This window comes from Lepisma saccharinum, chromosome 2 (assembly GCF_977018435.1).
Source record: "Lepisma saccharinum chromosome 2, izLepSacc3.1, whole genome shotgun sequence".
Taxonomy (NCBI): domain Eukaryota; kingdom Metazoa; phylum Arthropoda; class Insecta; order Zygentoma; family Lepismatidae; genus Lepisma; species Lepisma saccharinum.
Genome location: NC_139230.1, coordinates 25,265,437 through 25,287,024, shown reverse-complemented (window position 1 = coordinate 25,287,024; position 21,588 = coordinate 25,265,437). Strand labels below are relative to the sequence as shown.

The following is a 21,588-nucleotide window of genomic DNA, read 5'->3' as shown; positions in this document are numbered from 1 at the left end:
CAGTGCGTCCATTTCGATCTTCAACCGAGAGATCGGGAGAAGCGTGGTGGGCGGCACTTGCGGAGATGCCGACATTCGCGGCCTGTAATGCCCGCATATTTTTATGGACATATGCAGACATTTATATAAATATTGCAAAACGAGCACTAACCTGTGTTATAATTTATCATCTGTAATTCATCCAAGTTCTGCCCTTATATACACAAAAAAATACGCTTTAGAAACGATGTTAAGAGCCACAGATAATAAAACATTTTATTTTAATTATAGTTTTGACCAGTAACGTCCTGCTTAAGTTTATATCCTTGAAAGAGTTTTGTGCCGATGGGGATCGTTTGGAGGTTTCGAATGTGCAACACTATATCAAGATTACGCTGTAGACGAAACCGTTAAAAGTCAATGGTGTTCGTGAGCTTCCTTGTAATCCGAAATCTCCGAGCTCGAGTTTTTTGTTCCTTCCCGACAGAGATGTGAATATAGTGGCGAGCAGATGTAAACCAAGAGCGTGTTAATTTCGTGTTATTATTCACGCAATAGTGTTATTATTGGTTACTTGTCGTTACTTGTTTGTGTTATTGCAGTGTGTATGTGTGTTGTGTCAGTGAGAGGATTGGAATGCCAGCCGCAAGGTTCACGTTACGAGGGGGCTGATAAGTTCTCCGCCCGACCCACAAAGACTTTAGCTACAGGCACAAAAGTTTCAGGCTATTCAATGTATTCTCCCCAAAAGTCTACACACTTGGCACTTTGAACAACTCTTATAACACAGGTTAGTGCTCGTTTTGCAATATTTATATAAATGTCTGCATATGTCCATAAAAATAAGCGGGCATTACAGGCCGCAAATGTCGGCATCTCCATCAGCGCTGCCCGCCACACTTCTCCCAATCTCTCGGCTGAAGATCGAAATGGACGCAAGGTATATGTATACATATAAAACATTCCCTGACATTTGCTACGACACTCGGCGGCAAGCAGCCCGGCGTTAGCGCTTATATTTCCCAGTGAACGGGGTCTGCGACAGTCGCTAGAGTCGGGTATTAAAATTACAGTTTTCATTTTGTCTACAAACCTTGACTACAGAAGGTATTGAAAATGATGTCCCTCTGCGGCAACACATTCCTGGAATCTCCGAAGGAAATTGGCATTTACATGTGCAAGTTCGTCTACTGTAATTCTCCTGATCTCTTGTACAGTATCCTCTTTTAACTCACGGGTGGTGTGCGGATTTTCTTTGTATACTTTATATTTTGTTTTTAGTTTTAAGAATTTTAGCGGCTCTAAATGCTGTCGTTTTTTAAACACCTGTTTCTTGCGAGAGGCGGCAGATAGATTTCCGATGAGACTGTTCTAACCTTACTCCTATCTCATCGAGTTTTTCCTCAGTAAGTACACATTGTATGTTTTTTTTTCCCACTTTTATTCAGAACTGAACCTGTTACCCTAAACTTTTTTATGAGGTTTAATATAGTGATCCTATGTGGAACGGGAACACCAGTAAATTTTGTTGCAAAACGTCGTAGCATTTCTCCACAATTCCTCTTTCCGAAGTAACACTCGACAAGATAAATCCTTTGTTGTAATGTAAACTTTTGTGGTGCCATATTAAGCCACAATCTTCAACACATGGACACGACACAACACAACTTCCAAGGGAGGATTATACTGGAGTCAGTCTGCAACGTCAACAGAAAGGGAAAGAGAGTGAAGGCAGGGAGAGTGAAAAAAAAAAAACAGACTGTAGCGTGCAACTGTCGCGGGCCCGTTCACTGGGAAAGACAAGCGCTGACGCTGGGCCGCTCGCACTGAGTCTCTTAGCGAATGTCAGGGAATGCTATGTATATATAAAAAGAAAACAAGAATGTATATGTACTGTGCCAGAAAATCACAAACTGTGACTAAAGATGTTGAAATGTTTAATTTGAATCTATTTTATCCCTGCTGAATAAAATATCCCCGATTTAGATTATCCACACCTGCAGTCCTCTGCTATTTAGTATATGTTTTGACTAACTCAACTAACTAATACTCTCTGCAAAGAACAGTGTAAAGTTCCATTAGCATCAATACAAACTCTCGTAACATAAAAAAAAACACCAAATTACTAACACCATTGATGCTCCGTAGTCGAGCGGGTTAAGGCGTTCACTCGTCTTGAGATCGTTCGCTGCGGGATGGCGTAGGTTCGAATCCGGCTCTGGTCGGAATTTATTCGGCCTGCGTATAGGGCCGGTGGCAACCCACCATCGAGAGGAAATTGGGGAGCTCCGAGTGAGTGAGCGTAATCTGGTCGAGAAGACCTACTGTAACGGCTGGGGATACGTCGGGCTGACCCCCCGACTATTCCAATACTGGTTGAAGATCTCCACGCTTAGAGGTGACGAAGGAAAGCGTGGGAGGGAGATCGGCAGCCGGTAGGTATGCCTAGGCCCTTGATGGGCTGTTGCGCAACAAATTATTATTATTATTGATGCTAACAATCCTAACCTAACAATGTCAAATTCATATCACCATTTGATTTTCCCATGCGGAAATCACCAATAATCAAAATATTTGATCCAGAAGTATGTCCAGCGTAAATGAAAAACTCCCCAATCCGAGATACATTTACTGATTTTTTCATCCCATCAAAATTACATTCATAACACACCCATGAAGTGACAAAAATGCCATTAACGTAAAAAAAAACACTGTAACACTTTTCTTCAAATTTACAGGAGAAACTACTTACGGAAATCAGTTTCTGTAGAATCTTCGAGGTATTTTCTTTCATCTTTCAATCTATTTCAGCCGGAAATCAATTCCCGTTGCTTCAATTTAAGCGAAAACTTAACCACGCCGTTTTTTAACTGTTTGCCTAACCTAACCTTCTGTGAATGTTCCGTGGGGCTATCTGGGAATGGTTTTTGGGGGCTATTCGTGGATAGTTATACGATGCAAATGGTTTTTGGGGCTATGAGTGAATGGTTTTGGGGGCTATCTGTGAATGGTTTGTGGGGCTCGCACCATAATGTGCGATCCGTATTTTGAGAAATGGCTTATTTTAGTGTAAAAAATGTTTCTAATCATGTGAAAACCTTAATGAAACCTTCAAATATGTTCCGCAATACACAATTGGTAAGTACGAACCATTCAAAACACAAAATATCCGATTTTAAAGTGTCTCCGATATAACGAACTGACACCAAAAATACATTTAGTTGACATAACAGGAGTTCATCAATGATGAAAATGGCCTCATAAATAATACAACAAAAAAATGTTAATTCCTCCTACATATATCTAATTACGAGCTAAACACAACAGAAATCATTCACATGGGAAATAATCTTCAGAAATTATGCAAAAATTTTCTCTTTCTGCTGAGGGTACGGAGGGTAAAGGGTATCAAATTGGTATTGCTTGTATAAAAATATCATTAAAATTTAGGGGAATTTTAATTTCATTTTCAAGTTATGAGAGTTTGTCTGGTCACAAGCATAAGATTTTTTCAATAAAAAATTACTATTTTTTACTGGAGGGTATTTTAGCATTAAGGTTTTGATCTTTAGTAAAAACTTTGCTAAATGGTATTCAAGTGGAAAATTTTATGACATATGTGGAAAATTCTCTCTCGTAGTTAGGAGAGTAATGGTGAACATGCAAACATGCAAAAATACACAGTAAGAATTCAATACACTTCTTCAGCTTGCACAATTAAACATGTAGCAAATTTGTGCAATATAGAATAGGTACATCTAATATGACAAGATTAGCAGCGAGCAATCAGAAATTAGGCTCAAAACTAATTATACATCATGACAATTGATTTTGCATTAGAATTTTTGTTTTTGCTGCTGTTCTGTTTACGATGCATGTAAAAGCTCATTCCACATTTTTGTGAATATTTAAAGATAACTGTTCCGAATGTTTAATGAGTTTTCACAATCTTCCACACGGTTTAAGGCTTCATGCTTTCGGCTCCAGTTACTGGATGCGTGCAGATTCGGGTACTTGTTTACTATCCTTCGGACACATTTATTTATTTTTACAGAAGAAAATACTTACCGTAATAAGTTCCTGTAGCATTGTCGAACATCGGGAAGGTGTTTTGTGTGATGTGGGAATGTTTCATAGCTGAAATTCATGTTGTTCGTTGAAAATTAATTCTCCGACGGAGAATAGCTAGCCCCACGAACCATTGGCGCACGGATAGGTTAGTTCTGTTAGGTTAGGAAACATAGTTAAAATTTGGTGTCAGTGTTAGTATCAGGATCTAGAAATTGGAAATAATTGCGAACCATTGGCACGTGGTTAGGTTAGTTCTGTTAGATAAGGAAACATAGTTCAAATTTCATCAAAACAACGTTGATACACCTTCAGGAATGTTCCGCGAAGCAGATACGTAAGTACGAATGTCAAAAATTGACGAAACGAAAAAATTAGAGGTGTCCGAAGGATAGTAAATTTTTACCCAGATTCGAATCTCCTGGGAGAAGCGTAACAATTTTTCTTGAGATTTTGTTCTGTGTACGGGACTAGTGGCCATCCACCACCATGAGTAAATTGGGGAACTATGAATGAGTAGCGTAACCAAGTCATGAAAATTTACAACAATGAGTTTACAACTGGGGATTCGTTATGATGACCTCACGTCACCCCGTAACTGGTTGGATGATCTTCCACCTAGGGTGAGAGAGTGGGTAGGATCAGATGGGAGTGAAGGCAGCAGTCGACAGGTAGGCCCGGGCCCTCAATGGGCTGTTGTGCCAAGGGTTATTATTTGTTATTATGTCCCAGGAGTCTGTGGAGCAACAATCAGCAGATTTTTTGTGTGATGCTTGGGACCAGATGTTATGTCATCAGTTGTTGCATGCATTTATGGACATTATTTTACTGCTAAGAGCCCTAAACTTTATCTGCCTAACCTAACAACAAAAGCATTTACAGACACAATATCCATTTGTACACGACGCATGAAAAGTAGATGCCAGCAGCAGTCTGTATCCAAGATGAGAGTAAACAAATGGGTACTTACAAAAAAAGAATCACATAGGATAATACGAAAGGGAAAATCGATCTCCAGAAAGCATGCTGTAAGTAATTGCTAAGACACTGAAGTATGTGTTAACAGATAAAAATAGAAATTGAACTATGTAAAAATTGCATGTGCACTATGATTAGTTCGGAATCAAACAATCGGAACTTGGGCCTATTTTAATTAACTTTCAGAATCTTTATGTGAACTTTTTCATTCACATAGTGCAATTTTCGTGTATTTTCATCTGCCTCCATGTCCTACCATAAAATCTCACCAACAAAAGGAATTCAGGTGTCAAATATGCAGAAATAGTTTAACCACCACACAGGTTTATATATCATCTTATACATATTAGAACCACGAACAGATGTAACTATAACAAGTGTTTACATGAAGAGAAGTTTGTTCTTGTTATTTTCCCTCAATAGTTATGTCTCTCTCCAGAAAGCATTTGAGCATGAGATCTACTGCAAAAATGTAAACAATCGTCATAAGCAAGTATTTTCAAAATATATTATTTGTTTTTCTAGCGTAAAAAAATCATTAGTGATATATATTGTTTACAAAACAAATAATACCTTCCATGATACCAGTCACGACAAACATCGCACTGTATCATAAAACGTGTAAGATCAAATACTTCTCCACATAAACAAGGTCTCTGGTTGGAAGCCATAACTGCGCATTCAACTGTCTCTACCTGGGAAAACGTATTCCGTGCATAACTCCGCACATGATGTCAGTAATTAGAAATTCTACACTTCAATCTGCAGCTAATTCTCGTTGAAAGTTTCGTTCCTTCTTCTAACTGGCATTTTTAAAATTTCTTGTGTAGAGATTTCCAATAATGTTTGTTGAAGGATCTGGATGAAGTGTACTACATAACAGGACGTCAGTGGCGTGCCCAAGGGGGGTTATAACTCCCCTTTCATCCAGTATTCCCAAAAAATGGACGTCCAAGGTAGGAAAATATGACAAAATGAGAGCTGACTACCAAGAAAAAGTGTATATAACCTCTCCCTTTCGAAAATCCTGGGCACGCCACTGCAGGACGTCCTCCTTGATTAGCGCCAAACCCTTATTTCTGATGACACTAGTGATTGCTGCTACAACCATTTCGAGCGTTCCCATTGGCTGGTAGCTTTTTGGGTATTGATTGATTGATTGATTGATTTGGTGTTTTAAATACACTTTATGCACAGTAAGGTTAATCGGGACTGGGCCTACGGTTTAAAGTGGGATCCGAACAACTATGTGCCTCCACCGGGTATCGAACCGGCATTGATTACCATATTTTATTTCGAGCCAATTTCTAGTCTATACTTTTTTTTAAAAAAAATTCATAACAGCAGTAATTCTCCTACAACGTTCTTCAAATTGTTCGTCCATCTTTCTAGATTGTCTGCTCTGCACAATGTCATATGGGAACAATAATATACCGACAAGTACGGTAACAAACAAGTATTGTGTGAGGTGAAAACTAGCAGATGGATAGCTAGTTCAGCGCAAACTAGGGCATTCCTACTGGAAATCCAGTCCCGTGTAATTCGTCCTTAAATTGGGGTTGGACCCACAGTTTAAAGTGGAATCCGAACCACTATGGGCCTCAACCACCGGGTTGATTTCAAGACGACAACGTCTGGTAAGAATCAACTTCTCCAACGACCAGGGGTGCCACTTCCTACAAAGCTTATGACGCACTTTTCCAACCTCACCCTTATGCTAAATTATTTCAGACAGGCAAAGGTGTGTAGGAAAATTGTTCATGATTTTTGCAATTATCATGTACGGTGCAGCATCGGTAAGAAAAGAAACATATTATTCTGCTATATTCACGCAACAACAGGGAAGGAGCAAAAATAAACCTCAAAAAAGATTTTAAAATGCAACATAAACGCCAAGAACATGAATAATAATCTAAAAGCCAAGCAAGGCAAAATGGCAGAAAAAAGAAAGAAAACAGAAATATCAAAATAAAGACAATGATTTCTGGTTCTAACCGAAAGGAAATGGACTACTATGAGGTTTAGCATCGTATCCAAGGCCCAGAAAAGATGGGTGACTTTTAATCAACTTCCGAGCTCTAATTATGAATAAGTAAAAATTGTTTTAAAACCATTCTTACGCGCATACTCAAATTGGAAACGGATTTAGAGTTTATCTTGGAATCTGAACCAGCTCCTACCCCTTCCCCGTAACTGATTCTGTGAATTGTAAGTCGTATTAGAGTAACTGAATCAAATTGAGAGCACCTGCGCCGAATTCTGCGCCCTACCCTAGTGGATTGGAACAAATGTTATTTTCCTCTAGAAACATTGTGCGAATTAACGGGAGGGATGCCGGAGATTTTCCCGCACAACACTTTTTATCCCCGACAAACGAAAATTATTTTTATCCTTGCCAGGGATGTATTTATCCCCCTAAAAAAAATGGAAATAAAACCATATAGTATACCATTTCCCTGCCGGAAAGTATGGAGCTTGTGGATTAAAGAAGGACCATTCTGCAACTGACCAAAATCACCGAATATGTATTAATGTGTTCACAAGAAACTTATGTAGCTTGGAACCTGGTAATGGAAATTTGGATAAGTTTTCGGTGTTACTAGTTCGATAGCTCTTTTTGTGTACGAGATTAGTTTTTCTTCGAATGAAAATACACTGGTTTCTAAATTACTTCATAAAAATGTATTAAGTAAGATTTACTGACTTAGGTTAGAACGAATGTTATTAGGTCCTTAGAACCGCACATACAAATTTGCATACCCGAAAAATCTACTTTACAAATACGCCACTGTGTGGGCCAACGTCGCCCACAGTGGGGAAGGACACTTGCCCCCACGTAAGATAGCATATGAGTCATTCCATGCCAAATCAACACAGCCTCCAACCTAACCATCTCCGATTTTCATGAAATTTGGGGAGTTAAAACTATGCATGGAACTTATTAACTATGAAAATTTTTAGTCTCGTGCGTCTTGTAATTGTTAAATTATTCAAGGTCAAAGTTAGCATAAATTGCCCTTTTTGAGCCCGCTTAGCTATACTAAATGTGCTGTAACTCCGCCCCTATTTCGCCTAGGAAGCTCAAATAAAGCTTATTGTACAGGAAATTGAACAAGCTTTCCAGTGATATATAACAAGCCCACCATTCTATAAAAATATAATTTTGTCACGTGACCTTGACCTTTGACCTTGGATATCTCAAAACATGTCATCTCCAAAAATCGTGAAAAAAATATATTTCGTCCCTCATGCCATACTATAAAACATATCAAAAAATCACTCTGGGACTGCAATGGGATCAGAAGATACAAAATAATATGTGTAACTATGTGACTGATAAAAGCCTCATTTCGTGAACTATGACGAGTCAAAAGTCCCTTAACACCCCCTACAAAATGTAAAGGAGCTATCCTGGTCATGAAAGAAATAGGTTAGGCACAGGGAGATCCCCAGCTGTGTGTGTTAAGCGCAGGTCCGACATACTGTTGACCGCCATATTGAATTCAACGCAAAAATTTCGAAGGAGAGGGGGTGATGTGAAATATCAAATCAGGCTAGAATTTCACGAGAAATGAAGCAGCGAAGGTTTTTCCAACTTATTTTTAGGCAGCAAAACGTTATACGCATATCTCTCACTTACGATATATGCACATTATAGTGTCGTCAATATTCCTGTGAGCACACTCGTTGACGTCTCTCACACTCACATAGAACATTTGGCAATGTAGCAGGTGCAACATCATCGCAAGCAGCAACTATGCCTTCTCTCAGATGGTCAATATCAGGGACTTTTATTGCATGCACCATTCTCTTCAAATATTTCTGAAGGTAAAAGTCCTCCTAAGATGTTAGATCTGGGGAATGTGCAGGCCTTTAAATAGATCCCCGTCTGCCCATCAATATACCTAGAAATTTACCATGAAGAATTTGCCAAAATGTTCACATAGTGTGGTCACACACTGTCCTGTTTCAAAACTCTGGAAAAGTGCCATATCCCTTAAGCAAGGATGAAAAACCTGTTCACTTAACACATCCAAGAAGCCCTCACCATTAGAGTTTCGTTGTTGAATATGGACCAACCATTCCCGTTCTCCATGCACTATACCACATCTTTAGCTTACCAGCAACAACCATTCGGCTGGGATCTGTCTACTGTAGGTTATCAAATCACAGGTATCGCATATAATTTTTATTAACTTTACCGTGAACATAATAATTAGCCTCGTCACTGGAGAATTTTTTATTCCAAAGGAAGTGTCACGTAATTGTTTGAGATACTTTTCCCAATATTCTTCACTATTCAACTAATTTCTGAATGTCGCTGATTAAAATCATATGCAATGGTGTGTATACTTCTTTCTCTCCCAAGATGTCAGCGTGATCTCGACGAGTTCCTAACACGTTAGGAGCATTCTAATTCGAAAAGGAGAAAATAGTTACAAGCATGCAGTATTAACATTTTGCTGATTAGAGATACTTTCGAAAAACCTTCCCCGTTTCATTTCTCGTAAAGTTCTAGCCTGATTTGTATATCACATCACCCCCTTTCCTTTGACATTTTTGCGTTGAATTCAATATGGCGGTCAACAATATGCCGGACCTGCGCTTGACACACACAGCTGGGGATCTCCCTGTGCCTAACCTATTTTATTCATGACCAGGATAGCTCCTTTACATTTTGTAGGGGGTGTTAAGGGACTTTTGACTCGTCATAGTTCACGAAATGAGGCTTTTATCAGTCACATAGTTACACATATTATTTTGTATCTTCTGATCCCATTGCAGTCCCAGAGTGATTTTTTGATATGTTTTATAGTATGGCATGAGGGACGAAATATATTTTTTTCACGATTCTTGGTGATGACATGTTTTGAGATATTCAAGGTCAAAGGTCAAGGTCACGTGACAAAATTATATTTTTATCGAAAGGTGGGTTTGTTATATATCACTGGAAAGCTTGTTCAATTTCCTGTACAATAAGCTTATTTGAGCTTCCTAGGCGAAATAGGGGCGGAGTTACAGCACATTTAGTATAGCTAAGCGGGCTCAAAAAGGGCAATTTATGCGAATGTTGACCTTGAATAATTTAACAATTACAAGATGCACGAGACTAAAAATTTTCATAGTTAATAAGTTCCATGCATAGTTTCAACTCCCTAAATTTCATGAAAATCTGAGATGGTCAGGTTGGAAATTGCACATATCTGTGTTGATTTGGCTTGGAATGACTCATATCTAAAAAAGAAGTTCATGCAATTCGAATGGTGAAATTGTAGCGATATTTTATTACAAAGAATATTGTTTTCTGCAATTTATAGGCTAGGTCCAGTCAAATAACGAGAGAACGCTGTCACAAGAGATATTAGAATCATGTTGACTGTTGTAACTAGGGGTGTGCAGAGGTGGTTGGGATGGGATTGGGAAGGAAATATTTATAATTCTGACGTTTGGGACTGAAGAAATTCTTTATTTCCCTACCAGGTCGAAAAGATTTCGGGACTATTTCCTCTTCAAGTTATTGTCCTTGCACTTCTGGATTTTTTTTAAGAATCAGGCACTTATAGACTAGTGCAGAAAATATCAAGAATTAGCCTAGATTAAATAAGATCCTTTGGAATTTCACGGCCGTTCGGGATTACGAAAGGTCGGGATCTGGCGTTGATAATTCACATCCCGTCATTTTGAATTATTACTTTTTTTTTACAGTACCCTACGGAATGTAAAAACATGGATCAGAGATAAAAGCAGGGGCGATTCCTACATGTAGGAAGTGAGGAAGTTCCTACAGTTCATTTTTACTTATTTCCAGTTCTCTACTTTTTAGGTGTTTAATGCGTGTCATAAAATTATGAGCGCAATGTACGTACAATTGCCTAGGTTAGCAACCTTCAAGAGTTGACTGCTCTCGCTCGCTCCAGTAGCAGTCCAAACCCAAAGACGAAGGACACGGGCTTTTCTGCCGCTCGCTGAGGAACATCGGCGGTCATCCTACAGACGGGGGGGGGGGGGGGGTGGAAGGGGCAGTGCAAAAGAGTGGCAAAAGGTTACGAAGATCGGCGAGGATTGAGGAACCAGCAAGGCTTTCCTCAATCAGCGATGCCAACCCCAACAAAATGTTACTAAACCAAGCACAATTTGATCTCTGTTGGCACTTAGCACCGTTTCTAGTATAATCTGCAAACGCCAATCTCTGGGAGAGGGAAATCGAATTCAATGGGATATGTTTTGAGGAAATAAAAATAAAATTATGTCCAAATCTCATTTCTACTTCACCAGCGGACATGTTTCAAACGAAAAGGAGTATGCCGATCTAGCGGAAAGCTTTTTAACAACCATGCCACGATCCTCTGTCTCTTCTTCATCCTGCCCGATTTAGTAGGAAATCGGTATAAAGTTGGGGGTACACAATTTTCTCAAACCCTTTTAAGTTCGATGTTGAACCCATGTCGTTTGTTGCGCAATTTTAAACAATTTTGAGGGGAAATTCACACTATTACATAACTGTTAAAAATAAGTAACGCAAGTTCAAAACTCTAGAAAAGTAGATGCAAAATTACAATTATGCGGAAAAAATAATTAATAATAAATCCTGCCACAATTTAGAAGCATTTAGCAATTGGTAGTAAATACAAGCAAGACGTGTAAATGTAATTGAACCCATTTTTCAAACCTTCCTCGGTTTACAATAACTTCTTCCTACACTCCGAAAAAGCCACGAGTCGCCTCTGCATGACGTAGATTAAGTGCTCTCTGTTTGATATCTGTGCGTTGTGAGAAAGCACAAAAAAGCATCAACAAAGTGATAGATGTTTGTGGAAAGATAACAAGGTGATTCTAATAACTCGAGTAGAGTGAAAATTTTCGTCCTGTTCATTGTGTTATTGTACGTGGAATGCTATTCTCTTTTCAAATAATTCAAAATGAATCATTGCCCCTCCTGGGAAAGTATTGTTTTCCCCTTGTGAAAAGTGTTGTTATCCCCCTAAGAAAAGATTTGTTGCCCCCCCACACACACCTGACCCTGGGTAATAAATACATAACAATGATACCAATCTTGTTGTATCACCGCACTTCATAACGACGATATGCACATTAGTGCATGGTTAGCAATATTTCATCAATTTTTTAAAAATATTTTTTCTCTTTACTTTCTTGAAACATCCTGACAAATTTCACACTGAAAACAAGCTGTTTCCTCATTGTTGATACATTCTTAGCATTCCCAGCTTCTATGGTAATTGTTAACTGTATTGTTCAGTGCCTTTCTTATCGCATTGAGAGGCGCACGCCTTGTAAAAGTTATTTTTGGATCCAAAGAACTCGTGAACGTGTTTCTCTGAAATTTTCACTCAAACACCATTGTTGTAAAAGTGAATAACAGCAATTGTGCTTGTATTGTGTATTGGTTTCAGTGTCGGGAACAAGGAAAAAATAAAAGAAGTCAGTTCTTAACGAGAAGTCTTGGAAGGCTTGTTGAACTACTAAATGAAAACAATTTCAGTTGTATAAACTTCAGAAGAATTGATTCAAGATTGATATTTTTTAATCATTTTAACAATTGTGTGGCTGTTAATCTACATAGTATTACGAGTTTTGAATACACAGTTAAAAGAAAATCATTAGTATTTCTAACTTCAAATCAGCATTTGTGAATTATATGGCCAAAATTGTTATTATATACATCGCAAGGATCTTTCGGTATAGAGCAGGGCCGCCGTTAGGGGTGTGCGACGCGTGCCAACGCACAGGGCCTCTCGCTTCCGAAATATATATACAAAATATTATTGAATTTTTTATCCGAATTTATTTCTTGTGCAAACGTGATCGCGTTAGAATAGAACGAATAAAACAAAGGAAACCTATATTAGCGATAGAGTTCGATTTATATAGTAATTATATGGAACAAAAAGAGAGTTGCCGACCTCCGTGGTAGAGTGGTTAGTACAGCACGGTACAAATTCCGTCTTTGACATGGATGTTCTTTGTGAGCGTGACTTCATCAATTTCATCTTGCCATTCATCCTCATTCGTCACGATTAACCAAAAGTGGCAGAAAAGAGACGCTAAATAACAAGGCGACATTGTGGCCCAGAGACAAACTTTCCAGCGTGCAGAGGACGTCATTGCGAACAACTTTCCTTGACGTTTCATTTCGACTTCAGCTCTCAAAAGTAGATTTTTTTTCCTGTATGCTTGCGGCCATGCATCACATTCATGGTTACTGCGGTACTAGCAATTTTCCTGTCGGAAGATGACAAAATCTTTAGTTCGCTGCCTACAGTAAAGGATGACCCTCGGGATACAAATATACGTATTTCTTTAATGTAACGATAAGCAGCAGCGTATCCTGGGTCGAACATGAACTTTTTTAGGTTTGCAAACTTATAAAAGGCATAAAACGTATTTAAAGGATATGTGTACATTTTAATAAACCTGGAGATTATCCCCCATCCCTCCTTGGCTCCGCAAAGTTACATACGAAAGGGATAATCTCAGGGGTTTCATCCTTTCTGCTAGCATGATCCTGTTTCATAGAATACTGACGTCATTAGTAGGATACGTTATCTTACAGAGAAAATATCACCTACATACACACAAGCGCAGCGCCACAAGTGTGGAGGGGTGAAACGCAGCGGGATGATAACCCCTTCAGTTAAACAAATTTTATAAAGCATCCCGCCAGCTAGGATAATTTGCATAAGACTCAATGATGATATATGAGTATAATCACTTCCTCCCTACCAACTTCTATCTCCAAACTTGATCAAGTATTCCCCAGCTAGGAATTTCCACTTCGAAAACTACACAAGGAAAAAAAATGTTTTTCGAGGGCTGGTAGTGCCGAAAGAAGGCCTACCAAAAATGTATCTTAAAAAGTTGTATTGTATTGATGCCCTCTACACGGTGGTTGAAATGTAAGTTGAAGATATAGGGGGAGGGGGGAGGTTTGAGTGTAGAATTTTACAAGAAAAGAAAGGTGCCTATACCTTCACTTTTCAAAATATAAAGGCCTCGCTTTTCCTAACGGCAGTCCTGGCATAGAGTCTTAGAGAAATGAGTGATAAATTGATACCTTGAAGGAAAATTAATTCTTAAATTTGCTTTTTTGTGTGTGATCTGTACAAAAATTACTTTGTGCCAATACAATTTTTTTGTCTCAATTTTTATTATTATTATTTTGTTGTTTGTGAAGTGAATTCGTAATTCTTTAGATGTGAGTGTGTTACTGTATGTTTTCTGTTTTAACTTTGGTCAAGATTTCAGTTACTCTCAGGCAGAAACCAACACATTAGACTAGAACCACCTCTCGTGAACCACCACTAGGGGTCCCAGGTTCGAATCCTGGCCTGGGCAAAGTTGTTCTTTGTGAGTGTCTGTTTCGTCATTTCATCCTTCACATTAGCGATTAGTCAAAGGTGGCAGGAAGGCGAACTTTTCGTGAATTTCAGACATATTCAATTGTGTTCATTGTCCACGCCGTGTGAAATAGGATGGTTCCGTTTGGTATTAACTATGAAATATTAAAGAATGAAATATCCATTTCAACGAACTGAGAAGAGGAAAAAAAATTGAAACTTCTTTAAATATGAAAATTAAATTCGTGGTTTTAGTGGTGTAACGGCAGGTAAAATAGAAAATCTTACACTGAAGATTTTATCTTGCTCTGAACTCAGCCAAAAGACATTTCGCCCCGAGAATGTATTACGTCGCAATTTTAAAATGTTTTTGATTGTTTCCTGTTGATAATTTGATCAATGCATCAATTCCTGACGCTCAGACCATATTTTCTGCAACTACTTCCCATCTCCTCTCTTCTTCCTTCCTTCTCCTCTGCTTCTATCTCATATCGCCTTCTATTCTCCACCCTTTTCTCCATTCCTCTTATCTCCTCTCCTATCTTCGATTCCAGACTCCACTGCACAATTTTCTTTTCCTCTCTTTTACCCTATTCTCTACTCCCCTCTTCTCGTCTTCTCCTCTCCTCTTCACTCTCCTCTTCTCTCATCTTGTTTCTCCGTTTCTTCCCATCTTCCCCCTTTTCTTCATCTCTCTCTCTCTCTCTCTCTCTCTCTCTCTGTCTGTCTGTCTCTCTCTCTCTCTCTCTCTCTCTCTTTCTCTCTCTCTCGCACATTCTTTCCTTTCCTCTCATCTTTCTTTTCTCCACTTCTAAGCTCTCTTTTCTTCCTTCCGCTGATTTTATCTTCTCATTTCGCCTCCTCTCCTTTCTTCTTTTCTTTTGTGTAGACTCATCAAGGATAAAATAGTGGAAAATCTATTTTCTTCAAGTGGAAGAACTTTATTTCTTTAATAAAACATTAAAATACTAACCAAGGCAGAATTTATTGTATAGAAAATATATACACTAAAAAGGTAACCTTTCCACCCTTTAACAGGGTCTTCTTCAGACGAATATTCACACTAAAATGATGAAAATTACAAAACATCATCTTATATATACGTACACACTCCCAGACAGGGTCAATACACAAAACAAGATGAAGGCACCAGTCTTTATCTTAGAACATTTCATGTCAGGAATTCCTGAGTGTGGAATCTCCTGACAGGTAATTGACACACTCCTGACAGGTGATTGACAGATACCTGGTGAGACTTATCAATTCCTCCACTAATGGAACAAGACAGATTCCTTATCTCCTGGACTCCTTCCCCCTCTCTTCTATCTTCGTTATTCTTCCATCTTCTTTCCTCCTTCCTTTCTCTCATCCTTTCCACACTTTCTAACACTCCTCTCCTTTCCTTGTTGATTTTCAGCCCCCCATTCCAGTTCATTATTTCTTCTTCTCCTATTTTCTCTATTTCCTTTGCCTCTTTCCATTTTCTCACTATTCCTCTCTTCTCCTTCCCTATCCTCCTAGCCTTTTCCCATTCTATGTTGTGTCTTGTTTCTTTTGTGTGCTTGAATATATCATTTTTCTCCCTCTTTAATCTTACATCATCCTTATGTTGACGTAACCTGTCGTTCAGTCTGTTTTTTTGTTTCCCCTATGTACACACTATCACATTCCTTGCACTGAACCTCATATATAATCCCCTCCTCTCTGTTTTCGTCCTTCTTCTTGTTCGTAATCCTTAAAATGCTGCGGCCTCCCTTTCTGTATGTTTTTATGCCCGCTTTTCTAAGCACTTTGCTTATCGTCTCTGTGGCTTTCCCCATACTCCTTATACCAAACCACCTCTCTTTTTCCTTCTCTTCCCCTCCTGTTTCTTTATCTTCTTTATTCCTTCTTCTTCTTCTTCTGTTTACGTCAAGTCTGTCTTCCCTTTTGTACCCATTTTGTTCTAGCTGCTCCCATAGGCTCTCTATTTTGCTCTCTTTTTCTTCTTCTTTCGTGCATATTTTCTTGATTCTGTCTTCCATATTCTTTATAAAATTTATTTTTGTCCCTTCACTCACATCACTTCTTTTGTGACAGAAGACCCCTGCTGCACACTTTTTCTGATGCCAAGTGGTCTCAATCTTCTTTCCTCTCTCCCTTTTCTAAGACTTTAGAGACACTGTCATATATTATGTATAAATAATAAAATAAACATTAAAGAAATGAAAGATTTCGCAATTGCTTTTAACTATAAAATATTATACGAATTATCATATTCGATTACAAAATTCAAATCTTTTATCTGTGTTTAAAACTTTAAAAAAAATAAGGGACAAACAATTTGCATATACTGTCCATGCTTTTTGCTATCATTTCTTCTTCTTCTTTGCAATTGATGAACAGGCGATAAGAGATGGAAGAGTACACTTTCTTCCAAGTCAATTCATGATATTAAATACATAAAATGGAGGGTTTTTGTCTTGTATTGTTAAGGATTATTTTTCTGTTGTGATCATACCTATCATTCGTCTTTCTGAGATACGACAGAAAGTCACTTCGTATCACCCTGTGTTTATATTCAATGGAGCGATAATATTCGGAAACAAGGAAACGGACTGTAATCTTCGACGAATTCAACATATTTCTCGTTCAGTTGCTGTGCCATAGCGAAAATTAAAATAAACTATTGAATTTCACTGAATACCAGTCAAAAGCCACGAACTTCAGTTGATGCTTACGTAGGCTAGGAATGGACCTACAATTTAAAGTAAACCACTCTGCCGTGTTCCCAAAGGTACAAGACCGTACTTGAAGCGAGCATCCTCCGAGTACGGTCTTGGAGTGCGGTCGTGAAGTCGTGGACTGGAAGTGAAAGTCTTTCGAATTGCACTTCGACTGCAGCGCCAAATACGATCAGTAGATAAAACTGAGTACTGGTTGTTTTCCCCACTTTATAAACACTTGTTTTTCACCACAGAAATCACGTTGCATTTTCAAATGTTCGTACACATACATTTCCACACAAACAAACAACGAGTGTGGAAATCACGTGAGCTAGTGTTGCCCACGAGACGAGACTTTGGCCTGTCTCGTCTCGTGGAGCCTCGTGGAAATGCTGTCTCGTCTCGAAAATATTCGTTTGTCTTATGACACATGGTCAATCTCGTCTCGTCTCGAATTTTTAAAAGCCTGTCCCTCTCGTCCCATGGGCAACACTACACGTGACCGAGTCAGCTTCCATCTGCACTGCGAGATATGCACTTGCGTACTCCTGTTCTTGGCGCTTTCGAACTGTACTAGGTGACGTCACTTCCGCCAAAACCATGCTTCAAGTACGTACTTCGTACTTTCGGACAGAGCCAAACTGTAGGTCCATTCCCGATTACCCTATCTATGCATAAAATACTCAAAACTGAAATCTAATATTTGTGTTCAGTGGCGTGCCCAATGGAGGTTGTGGAAGGTCATAACCCCCCCCCCCCCCGTAGACCAGTGCTCATAAAAAAAGAACGTCAAAGGCAGGAAAAGATGACAACATGAGAGCTGACTACAAAAAAGTATACGTAACCCGTCCTTTCGAAAATCCTGAGTACGCCACTGTTTGTGTTTAAATTTGATTATTACATTAATACAAGGGGAAGAATTATCCATGTTGAGGGTGCTTAGATGTGATTACGATTCTTTCCCAACGATTATTCATAGCCAGGGTCAACAAAACATGGGTATCGCCTATCGCCTATGACGTAGTGACAACTATGGCTTCGTAATCACGGGTTCCCGGGTTCGATTCCCTGTACAGTTGTTGGGATCTAACTTTAAACTGTTATCTCAGTTCCTATGGACATATCTGAGCAAAAAGTGAACTTGAAACAAACTTCTTTATCAACAGAACATGGCATAGCAGCAAGTTGCTCATTGCTATGTATAATTGCTCATTAATGATGTGTGTGTGGGGGTAGTTACGCACTGAATAGATTCTTACTATACTTTTGATGCCATTTTGTTTGGCTTTACGTGAATGACTTATAATATTAGCCATCGTAACGTTTTAACTGGAAAAAAAAATTTCTCATGCCAAAACAAGATATCTATTTTCTTTACTCTAATATCGTATATATATCCATCGTAAAATCTAATCGAAATGAATGCTCTTCAACGTGAAAAAAACTTGACATGAGTTACATCAGTGGCGTGCCTATTATAGATTGGGGCTGGTGATGCAAAGCTAATTGGAGGTGGCAGCACAATAGTTGAAGACTAAAATTGGTAAACGTTGTAAGTGCAACAATAATTCAAACACCGTTTTCCACGTTAAACTGTGAAATGTGCCATGCTTTATGATGTGGTAAACGTAAAATGTGGCTGGTAGCCCTCTAAGTAGTTCAAAGGGTGTGTAAAGAGGTCACTAGTGTGCACGTTCTTACGGGTTGATGTGCGGAACGATGCGATTTCCCAACAACACTTTCCCTTTTGGCACTTACAACGTTTACCACTTTTAGCCCTCAGTTGTATCCTTGCTCTTCAGATAGGCAACTCTTCTCCCATTTTTTAAATTCCGTCGGAAATTCGATGCTAGGCTTGCTGTAATGATATTAAATTGCACCTTCGATTTGATTTTAAATTGAGAAATTATGTCGGAACACAAAAGGTGAATATTCAGTGCTTTAAAACTAGGATTTTAAAGTTAATGGTTGTTAACAGAAAAAAATTAACTGAACTTAAAATACCTTAAAATTTGCATACTATTTTAAAGTCACTCTTAATTTTGTAAATTTTAATGCTCTGTAATAATTTCGTACTACTGTACATTTATTTTCATATTTTTTGTTAATATTTGACTTTTTATTTACATGATGTTACACTTTTCGACATGGTTAGTAAAATAGATAACCAATTTTTATACATACACCTATCGAGAAGAACAATTATTAAGAAAACATGTTATCTTTATTTTTCACGTCTAGCAACCTCAGGGTGTTCTTCTTTAAAGGAATTATAATTTTCAAAATATTGTAGACAAAGGAAAGAGAGGGGAAAGTACGAAGGGAAAATGTATGCTTAATACAAATTGTTCATTCATTTACTTGGTTTATTTTACTTCGCATTTCTGCATCTTTTGTCTAATCGCGAAGATGAGGATCGGTGATGATATGATGAAATTGATGAAGGGAAGGGACACTCACAAAGAACACCCATTCCCAGGTAGGGATTCGAACCCGGGACCCCTGGTGTCATAGTGCGCTGTGCTAACAACTCCGCGCTTAATATTGGGTTGATGCATAAGTTCGTAGCTTTTGTGTTTGGTATGGTAACACTGCGGTGTCCAGTATGGAAAGAAAACATTTTCGACATATTCTTCTGTCTCAGTTTAACCGTAGACAAAGAAGTATACTTTTGTCTGTGGTTTAACACGGGGCATAGGCAGCGGAGGCGGCTCAAAACATTTGTCCCTTGTACGGGGAGAATGCCAACGGAGAAAGCAGGGCAAGAAATTGTTTTGTCATTACAAAGAGGGCATTTTTAACTTAAGCGTTCTTAACTTCTCCACTTTCAGGAAGACCATCGGGCTTTAATGAAGACAGTTTAAACGCTTTAATCCACGAGGATCCACATCAGTCGACTCGAGAATTAGCAAATGTGATGAACTGTGACCATTCAACCATCGTGCGACATTTGCATTCCATGGGTTAGGTTCGGGATACCGCACTCTATAAATGAAAACAACGAAATCAGCAAGTAGGCCGGGAAGACAGCATCAAGTGCTGCGATACGATAATGCACACCCACACTCCGCTAACATGCCGAACTCTGCTATCCAGGAGCTTGGTTGGGTAGTTATTGCACATCCTCCTTAATCCCCCCGATCTTGCGCCCTCGGATTACTACATTTGCAGCTCTCAATCCATCCATCTTTAAGGAAGCTCCTTTGGTGACGAAAATGCTCTTCAAACTTGGCTTTACAACTCTCTTAACCCCGAATCAGCTGATTTCTTCAGGCGTTGAATTGAAAAACTGCCCCAGCGTTGGCGTTCATCTCAAATTATTATCAAATAAAAATACTTTTGCCACGGTGAAAATACCGCTACGAACTTATGCATCATCCCAATACAAATGATTACGTTAAGTGTTAAGATATAAATGATTGGAGAGGGCATAGTGTATATCATGCGCATACAACACTTAATACATTTATCTGTATTATTTGGGAAGTTTCTCCGATTCCGATAGCCGTCGTTGACGCACACATTCACGAGAAAGGAACAAAACACGTTTTTTCTATTGCTAATCAACAGCAGCTGAGAAAGGCCCAAATAACACCGACTTTGTTCATATAATACACCACATAGCCACTATATTTCGCACAAAAATATAATTAGAAAAAGTTGCGGGACCAAGAGAAGATCCATTCAAACGTAAACTCCTCCCCCTCCCCTGGAGACCAGAAGGGTCAAACAGGTCATTAGCAGAAGATCAGGGTTCACCTCACACCCACAGGCGAACCGCCCGAAAAAATGAAACACTACATATCTTTTATAATTTGCATTTTATTTACTCATCATCGCTTTTGATCTCTTCTTGTTCGTAATAGGTGTGTTTCACCTACGTCACAAACTGTTGCCATGTGGGATCGAGCAGCCATGATTGAGGCAGGTTTTGTAAGCATACGGAATTCAAGCGGGCGGGCGGGAGATTTCAACCTTGATTACGATGAAACTGTGTAGTTTTCGGTTGTTTAACAGGATCTCACGTTTATCCTCGAATTTTCCGAGGAAGTACAGAAGGTGCACTTCACGGCACGGAACTCGATAATTGTTGATGAGAAGATTGGCGAGAATAAATCGTGCCAACATTAGTGAACAAAGCAAACTCTACAGAGTGTGTAGTGAACATTTCCTCTCGGGTAAGTTCATATAACACCTTTCCCTGTGACTTTTAGTACAAGTGGATCGAACTGGTGTGTTTAATCATACTTGCAATAGTGTTTCCTTGTTTCTTTGGTAGAAAGGTGCTTATACTTTCGATAAGTTTGACGATAAAAATGATAACATCCAAATTTAAATTCATCTTGATAATTGTACGTTTCTATTTCATTATTTATATTTCGTTCGTTAGCACAAACTGTTATTATTTTTTATCAGATCCATGCAGTAGGCTTTGCGTATTGTCAGAGAGAAAAAAAAAAAGCACTGCTTGGTTAAAACACATCAATGATATATCAAACTAT

At 38.7% G+C, this 21,588-nt stretch overlaps 1 protein-coding gene across 1 annotated transcript in view; it reads right to left on the bottom strand.

The window, feature by feature from the left end:
* LOC145983959 (histone lysine demethylase PHF8-like) overlaps positions 1-5,696 on the bottom strand; it is a 128,978-nt gene extending 123,282 nt beyond the window's left edge. The window contains exon 1 of the mRNA XM_083117170.1: positions 5,599-5,696. Within this exon, the coding sequence (XP_082973296.1) occupies positions 5,599-5,696 (98 nt within the window). The remainder of the gene's footprint in view (positions 1-5,598) is intronic.
* Between the last annotated feature and the right edge of the window lie 15,892 nt (positions 5,697-21,588).